General features: G+C 33.4%; 1 protein-coding gene across 1 annotated transcript; it reads left to right on the top strand.

The window, feature by feature from the left end:
- The first annotated feature begins 940 nt into the window (after positions 1-940).
- On the top strand, positions 941-1,614 carry LOC142609139 (uncharacterized). The gene is made up of 2 exons (XM_075780761.1): positions 941-1,315; positions 1,510-1,614. The coding sequence occupies exons 1-2, from the start codon at positions 941-943 to the stop codon at positions 1,612-1,614; spliced, it is 480 nt and encodes a 159-aa protein (XP_075636876.1).
- Positions 1,615-9,361: the final 7,747 nt, after the last annotated feature.

Raw genomic sequence — 9,361 nt, forward strand, 5'->3', positions numbered from 1 at the left:
AATTACTTGACGAAGCAAGAGAAGGAAGACACCCAAGAAGAGGGGCAACAAGTTTGTTTTTGTGTGTTAATGGCTCGCATTTTAAGCAAACATGGGTAAAAGATAAAATGGGTGAGAGTCTAGTACACCCTTGTACTTCCACGTTCAAATAGAATTTCTCTATTTTTCAAATAGAATATATACTTCACTTAAGAATTGCATAAAATTTTCTTTTGAGTTGGTTCCTTTCAAAAGTTGCGGAGATTGTTTACCTGTTGAGCCCTTTTTTCACTGTCATAATGAGGATCGTTAATGTTTTTTAACTGATGGTGTATAGTCTACAGATGCATGTATGTGTTAGAGTATGTTGAGCAAAAAATTTAGCAATTTTACACCACAAAAAACTACTTTATTTATTTTATTACTTTACTTTACAAAACACCCAGTATCAATGGTTTTATTTTAGCATTCAATATAATAAAATTATATATCTACTATAATAAACTACAATAAGCAACAATCATTGCCACGAACACAATAAAATAATATATATTTTAATAAAATATATATTTTTTACAATCTTAGCTATGACTTTTGCTCCATTGATGCAGCACACTTTTGTTCTACTCTTATTATATTTAGAACATTATCATCAAAGGTGTTAAAAATGCTAAATGCTATTTTTTAGTATTTTTAATACCTCAAATCATAAAAACCCATCTTTATCAAGGGTGTCAATTTTTTTAAAATTTTAGGAACTTGCTATAGTGAGGTTTTATTACTAACACCTTACTGTAGCAAGCTGCTACTATTTTTTTATTATTTTATTTCTTTCCTTTTCACTCTCTCTCTCTCTCTCTCTCTCTCTCTCTCTCTCTCTCTCTCTCTCTCTCTCTCTCTCTCTCTCTCTCTCTCTCTCTCTCTCTCTCTCTCAGGTGAGCCCTCCATAGCTCACCAAAACATGCCTCAATTCTCCAAACCCACATTCTCTCTCCTCCTCATCATCATCTCCATCATCTCCATACCCACTGTCCAATCTGAATACGATTCCTCCACCATCCGATTACCCTCCAAAGACACCGCTGCTGATCTCTGCGCTAATAGCAACAATGGACTTGTACTTGAACCCGCATCCTACCCCGTCAAGTGTTTCTGGGCCAACCTGGCATACGGTGTCGACGGAGTGACTTATTGGTGTGGCTGTGTTGACGCGCTTTGCGCTAGTGTCAAGGCACCAAGTTGGGGTTCTGTGAGGTTGGTAATGGTTGTCTTGGCCCTCTCTTCGGCCAGGCTCTCCTTCTCATTCATATCATTTGGCATCGTGCTTGGGTTCTCTGTGCTTTTTGGACTTTTTTGATATCTAAATTGATTGATTTGGTGAGCCATTTTTTTCGTTCTTTTATTCTAGATGAATTGAGAATTTGTGTGAAGAGATTGACTGATTTCGGTGGATGTGGTTCGTGATTTTGTGATTTGATTGGTGGGCTTCTGGGTCTTTGTTGTGATTTGATTTTGGCTGGGTTTCGACAGTGGTGCATGGTTGGAGGCGATGAGCTTGAAAAGCTCCAGCCATGGAGGTTTAGAAGGAGAGCTCAGTTTAAGAGGGAGGGCTCGAAGGGATTAGAAGGGTTTTAGGCCGAGAATATAGAGCGGGTGAGACTTAGGGTTGAACCATTGTGGAGTGGTGGCGTTGATGTTTAGAGACGAAGTTTGGTGGTCAGCCATGGAGCATGAGTTTGAGAGCAGAAGATCAGAGAGAGACAGAGGTAGAGAGAGAGGAATAATAAAAAGTAAAAAAGAAAGAATATTTAAATGAAGTGAAAAAAAAAAAAAAAAAGTTTTGATGTAGGTTGTATTGTAAATTGTAAAGTAATGTGTTAAATGTTATAAAGTTGGTTTCTTAGATACTAAATGCTAAAATTTTTACAATATTTTATGAGAATGCTCTTAGTTGCTAAATTTAGCTTATTACTTATTTGCCTCCACCAATACTAATGCTCTTACTAGCTTGATTGACATGCCAAGAGCCTTGTAACTTAATTGACACATCTCTATATACAAAGTATTTGAGATCTAGAGAAAAAAGACTTCCTACTGACATCATTTTATTATTTATCATTCGTGACTTATCACCTCAATAAATTTTTTTAAAAGCTTAATTGTTGAATGCTGATGAAGGCAAATCACAACAGTTAAACAAAGTCCTTAAAAGTTAAAATAATGATTTGAAGACATGACCTGCGTTTTACCCATCATATGGATTCATGCCCATCCTGTATTAATATATAAAATCGGATCACAACAATTTAATGACACCAATAGAGGTTGGTGGGAAGGTATGGCTTACCTTCCCACCATTCATATTCTTTGTTCCTATCCTTTCTCATCGACCCTTTCTGCTTTTCTTTCTTTAACCATCTTAGATCTTGTGACCTAACACTAACAATTTATATATGTTGTTGAAATGATTTATTGGGTAGTATTTGACTCTCTTTAGAGAATCTAAATCTCTTCTTAAATCTCCTATTTGTTAATTAACAACAACAACCTCATCTTTCATATATGAACAAAAGAAGAAGCAATTATACTAGAATTGGTTGAAGGGACAATCAATAAGGACACCCAAATTGAATTTTTTTTTTTTTTTGTTCTACAGCAAATCTAGCTATAGATATGATCTAAGGGGTGACGTTATTTTTGAACATATTTTGGTTTCTTCCACTTTATTAAGTGAGACAGGTAGAATCCATGTGAGACATGATAAATATGAAATAAACCAAAAAAAAAAAAAAAGGTGTGAACCTATCATTTTCTTAATACCAATAATTGTAGTATTGTGTTTCCTATGATTTTGATAGTAGATTTAACACTTTCCCAAATTCAAGAATGTCATAAAAATGCGTTAATAGTAGATAATCACCCTAAATTATGGGAGTTTTTGCACATTTACTCCCCAAACTTTTAAAATTGTAATTAACATATAACAATTGTGCCAACGCACCGTATCATCCAACTAAGGATTAATTAAAGTTAACTGACATGACTTGCATGTGACTCTTAAAAAGCCAAAAACACAAATTTATCCCTTTCACCCAACAAACTATGGAAGAGATTAGGGCCTCCCAAAGAGGGAATGCAATGGAAAGGAATGAAAAGAATAATTTTATAATATTTTTCCATTTCCTTGTTCGAGAGTTTTAATGGAGGGAATGGAAATCACATTCCCTTATTTGAGAGTTTAAGTGGGAGGGAATGGAATGAGTAGGAGGGAACGCTCATTCTTCTCTATTCCCTTAAAACCTCATATTTTCATTTTCCCAAAAATTAAGAGGAATGGGAGGGAATGAAATTAGATTTAATGATTTTTTTACTAAAACTCTCAAAATACCTGTATATATTCAACCATTTATTTTAAAATAGAGGTCTAACAATAATATTGTTATAAAATGATTCTATTCCATTCCCTCCATCTTGCTCCCAAACAAAATTACTTACATTCTATTCATTTCCATTCATTTTTATTCCTTTATTTTAAAATATCTAATCAAGGTTACTTAATTTCATTCCATTCTATTTTTTTCCATTCCATTCCCTTACTTAAATACATTCCATTTTGTTCCATTCCCTTATGATCATTTTATTCCATTCCCTTATGAACTCCCAAACGGAGCCTGGGTGTGTTTTGCTCCATATTTATGTATACTCTACATTATATTTGAAAAGCTTAAAAAATATATATATACACCTACATAGAACATTAAATTAAATACATTTTGACTTCTGCGCTTGGAAGAACACAGTAGCAACTAGCAAAAGACTAATCACTTTGAAAGAATTGTTATGGAGAAACAGTTGTGGTTGTTTTGTTAAAAATTTGTTTGGTAAATATTTTAAAACAGTTGTGTGCAATTGAAATGCTTTATTGAGATTTGAGAGTATCTACTAGTCTAGTAATTTTATTGAAGTGCAGTGGCGTCTAAAATGACCAACACGGATTTTAGGACAACATGGATATAATAGATAATAAAGGCCGGTCAAAAGGAAAAAAAAGGGTTATCTTGGGTAGGGGTGTTTACCAAACCGTTTAAACTGAACAATTGCATATTTGCATTGCACTATTAAGCATTTTTGTGTTATATGTTATATTTGTTTAACTGGTATAGATTGTGTATAGTTTATTGTCATTTTTTTAAAAATTATTTTTGTATATATATTTATAGTACTTCTAGTTTACTGTCAATTTGTCATGGTTTTTTTTTATGAGTATATATTTGTGTTACCTTCTTTGTTGCACAAGTTACATATGTTTACTATCATGGTCATTAGTGTAAACTCATGAATTTTTTTTTTTTTTGGTTGAAAGTTACTGTCATATTATCATGGTTATTAACAGTAAACTAGTAATTGGTATTTGTAAGAATTGTTTTGTCTTACAAATTTTGGTTTTTTTTTTTTTATAATTTTTTTTTAAGTTATTGACTGTGTAGTTGTCATTGCTAACACCATTTTTTCATAGGGGAAAAAAAAAAAAGCTTTGGGCTAGCCTAAACCAGCCCAACAAGTATTTTTTTTTTATACAAAATAGAATTCTATTCTAACTTAATCTAAATGTATATGTGTGAAGTTCCTTCCTGGAAACTTGAACCTCAACCCTTACCCCTCTCACTCCACAAGTATTTATACTTGTGGGAGTGATCACCACACCAAGGGTGTGCGGTGGTAGCCCAACAAGTATTAATTGATTAATTTTTAGGTACTTCCGGAGAATGGAGAATGGAGAATGTTACTCGCTCCTCTCATATTCATGGTGGGGTACACTCATTAAATTCATGGTGGGGACTACAATGAATGTAAAATGAGGGAGCACCATTTTTTCGTGCTCAGGGAGTATTCTAGAATTTTTCGTAAGGGTGTCTTTAAATATAAAAGATGAGTCATTTCACACATAAAAACTTGCTAGGCTACTCTTAACGAGCCCAAAATTTTGAAAAATGTTCTAGCCCAAAACTGACCAAATCACACTATTATACACCAACACTGTATTGAATCGTACAACACAATACATGTGACTGTAAAATTGAGGTGTGGTGTGATGATAGTTTTGGCTAAACCACACCGTATAATGTGGTGATAAAAATAGATCAAAATTGTATTGAATTGCACCACCATGAACGCCCCTAGGTTGTGTTTGGATATCATTTATTTACTAAAAACTAAAAATTGAAAACTTATTACTGAAAATACTGTAGTAAAATAATTTTTAAAAGTGTGAATAGTGCTGTGAGACCCAAATTTACCTAAAAATTTATGAAAAAGTGAGTTTAGTGGTACGTGAACAGTACCCGTAAGACCCACTAAAAAAACGCTAAATGTGCGGATTGGGCGTTTGCCCAATACAAACGCACGCCTAATCTTGAGAAGTTTGAAAAAATAATTAGCCGAGACTATCCCATAAACTGACGAAGTGTTGCATCCTTGTGGTATTTAATATTTTATCAAATATATGTATTATGGGTGGGGTTAAAAAATTACTCCGGCAGTAACTATAATAATATTACATCTCTTGGATGTGTGTCTGTTTCTAAAAAAAACAAATATGTATGTATATTACACCTCTCAAAAGTTTTATTGTATGTGACTTTTTAGTTTTCACAAATGTATTGTTGGATTACATCTTCTTTTTCTACCTTCCAAACTTATAAAATTTCAAGATAATCAAATCAATATATATTTCATCTATAACATATTTCAATTTCAAAATTTTATATTTTAAAATTGAAGTAAAAGATGAAGGCGTAAATGCACTTTTAGTCCCTACATTTTGACTCGATTTCTATTTTGGTCCGTACATTTTATTTTTACCACTTTTAGTCCCTAAACCAATTAATGCGTTCTATTAAAAGAAAATGCTGACGTGGCAAACAGAGTGCATTGTTTGCACAGTAAATGTTGACGTGTCTATTAAAATAATATTAAAAAAATGCTACTTTGACATCCACGTCAGCGTCTATTCAGCATCTATTCAGCATCTAATTTAAAAAATTAAATTTATTAGTTTAAAAATATAAAAAAATAATTAAAAACAAAAAAAAATGATGGATTTAGATATGTTTTGTTGGGGCTGAAACGAACACACAAGAAGCATTCTCCGAGAGAAACGAACGCACGAGACCCAGTCTTGGTGTTCCAGAGCTTGATCGTGCGGTCACGGGAAGCCGAGACGATCTGACGGTTGTTGATTGAGAAAGCGACGGAGAGGACGTCTTTGGTGTGGCCGACGAAGTGGCGGGCGGAGATGCCGGCTTGGAGGTCCCAGAGGCGGAGCTCGCCGTCCCAGGATCCGGAGAGAGTGAACTGGCCGTCGGAGGAGAGAACCACGTCCTTGACGAAGTGGGAGTGGCCCGTCCTTGGTGAGGTTCCAAAGGCTGATAGATTTGTCATGCGAGGCAATGACGATGATGTCGCTGTTGTCAGTGCACATAGTGGGCAATCGATTTCTCTGATCTCTAATGAAATCTGCTCCCACAAGTGCTTGTCTTTCTCATCTCACTTTCTCTTTATCTGGGTTGAGTTTGCTGTATTTCTATTGGATTTTTGATAAATTTGAAAAGGGATAATATGGGTTTGTGAAAGGAAATTTTTTAGATCTGGTTGGCGGTGGTCAGCTGGGCTCATAGGTGGTGGGTAGATTTGGATTTTTTGGCCATTGGTGGGGTTTGAAGGTGATGGATCGGTGGAGGATGTTCTTGGTCTATTGTTGTGTTTGGTTGAGTTTTGATGTTTGGAGTTTGATTGGCTGGGTCCGGTAGAGATGTTTTAGTGTTTTGGTTGAGATGTGTTTTGGTATTTTTGTGATTGTTGGGTTTTGGTCGCATTTGAAGATTGTTGAGTGCTTTGCATGTTTGGTTGCTAAGAAAATGTAAGAATAGAAACAAAAATATTGATTTTTATAATTTTTTGGGCAACAAGTTATTTGAGGAAGAAGATGAACCATTCTGGGGAAGAGATGAAGAACATGAACCATTCTGGGCTTGATTTTTTGTTTTTAATTTTTTTATTTAGTTAAAATTAAGAAATTAATTTTTTTTTAATTTAAATTTTGACGTGGCAATTTTTTAATGCCAAAATAGATTTTTTAATTATTATTTTACTGTGCCGTCAACCATGTCAGTATTTTCTGTTAGTTGGTTGATGATAATGATCAAAATAGAATGCGTTAATTGGTTTATGGACTAAAAGTGGTAAAAATAAAATGTATGGACCAAAATAGAAATTGGGTCAAAATATAATGACTAAAAGTGCATTTACGCTAAAGATGAATGTATAGATCGAATAGTAGATAACCATCTAATTGGAAAAAAAAATGTTATGCGTGGTAAATTAATAAAGAATATATGATTTTTACAAATTTTAAATATTAATTCAATAAAAAAATAATTTTTTTTTGATAAACAAATTGTTATAATTCAAAGTTACATAATAAAATAAAACTAGATCATGTACGTAACTGCTAATGTCATAGGTGCATATGCGGTAGTTGCTTATGTCTGTTTGTCAAAAGTTTACCGAACGGACAATCAATCACCCATCACTATCACTGTATCTTGGTCCCATTTTGCTCAAATAAAGTAATGGCATGGCTGATGCCACCACCAATTTGATTACTTTAAATAGGTAATTGAAACTAAAATTTCGTTGCATCATTGGATAAACTTTGAAGTAACGAAAAGAAAACAGCTCTTTTAATTAGAAATTGTCAACTTATATCCTATTTTAATTTCAACCACAAAGTCTTAAAAAGTAAAATCTTACCAAGAAAATTTCCTGATGTGCACGGCAATGATGCTTTGTGTTGTGTTGTGTCCAACCTTATCCAGAAAATTTGAAAGTTTCATACTCAAACACAAACACCTTGCTTTAAATAGAAAATACCAAATTGAATTTAAAAGAATACTTTGAAAAAAGAAAAACTAATATGGCTTAGGCACTTCGTTTAACCCATCTATATTTGAGTTTTACTAGTATTCATAAGAATTGGCTTGCGCTTCTTAATCTGATAGCCCTACTTGGAACTAGTGTAGTTTAATCAGCAAACCTCTATTTTTTTTATTACCTAAAAAAAAAGAAGCTAAAATGGCCTTGAATTTTGTTGTACAGTCAAGAAGGGTAGGCTACAAAAGTACCAACAGATTTAAAAATAAAAAATAAAAATGTGCATGGTTTGCACGTGGAACAAAAACGTGTGGGTCCTGCACAGAATAGAATAGTGCTGAGACAAAACGGTGCGTACGGAAGGACGCCATGGCTGAGCTCAGCTTCAGTTTGTAATGTTATAATAATACTAATAAAGGCCCAAAGTAGTAGACAGATAACTGTAGGTCCCATGTGATTCATAGTGAATGGTACTCTTACTCCGGCCATCTCATGCAAAAGTACAATTCAAAGGTAGGTGGCTTTACATCTTGTGGTGGTCATCAAAAATAAAAAATACCAAACCTTTACCCAACCTCAAAATAATTTAGGTATTAATACAGAATGTGAAAAAGGTTAAAACTAGACATTGAAAATGTTTTCTCATAATTTAACCTCCTTTTATTTTGAAGTCAAATTTTATCAAATGTTTTTTTTGACACGTAAATTTTTCAAGCCCAATTGTTGGATTAGCGAGTCTGTAGGACTATCTGCTCCAATATCTAGACTGTCAAAACTGTTGTCTCTGGTGACTAGACCGCAATATTGGCTACCTAGTGCATAAAACCGGCAACTTAGCCACAAAACTATGGGAGAGAAGTGTCACGGTATGTTTTTATAAAATATTTTACTAAGTTTTTAGAAGTAAAATATTTTACAACTTTTTAATAAAGATTTTAAGATCAACAGAAATTATTTGACAAATTTGATCTTATTTTACATGCAAACAAATACTTAAAAATAGAAAAATATTTTCCGAGAAATATTTTACTTTAAAACAACCTGAACTTAGGTTACAATTAGAAGGAAGATAAAGAAATTGCCCATGTCCCGTTTGGCATAAATTCTCTCTATGGAATTCAATTTTCTCTATTAAATTCAATTTGAGTTACATAGGGACATCATTTTTTTTTTAAAAAGAGTTTCAACCTATGGCGTCCGTTCCTGATGATAGCTTTTTATCATCAAACCAAGACACCAATCAGTTTTTGGTGTAGGTGGAGATTGAACCCCAGATCTTTTATACAACCATTAGAGACTTTACCAGTTGAGTTAACTGAAATCTACAAGGAATCCTAATTAAAAAGAACATTGAGTTTCTTATAGTATTTCTTTGTTAACTTCACGAAATTAATGCTCTAGAGGTCAACTTTTTAGTAGAATATACAGAGTTTTCTGTAGCACAAGTGCA

Source organism: Castanea sativa, chromosome 9 (assembly GCF_040712315.1).
Source record: "Castanea sativa cultivar Marrone di Chiusa Pesio chromosome 9, ASM4071231v1".
NCBI classification, from domain to species: domain Eukaryota; kingdom Viridiplantae; phylum Streptophyta; class Magnoliopsida; order Fagales; family Fagaceae; genus Castanea; species Castanea sativa.

Excerpts from the sequence above, each read along its gene's own strand:
- LOC142609139 (XM_075780761.1), top strand. The coding sequence starts at position 941 with ATGCCTCAATTCTCCAAACCCACATTCTCTCTCCTCCTCATCATCATC. Across the intron at positions 1,316-1,509 it reads GCATCGTGCTTGGGTTCTCT|TGGTGCATGGTTGGAGGCGA; the intron begins GTGCTTTTTGGA and ends GGGTTTCGACAG.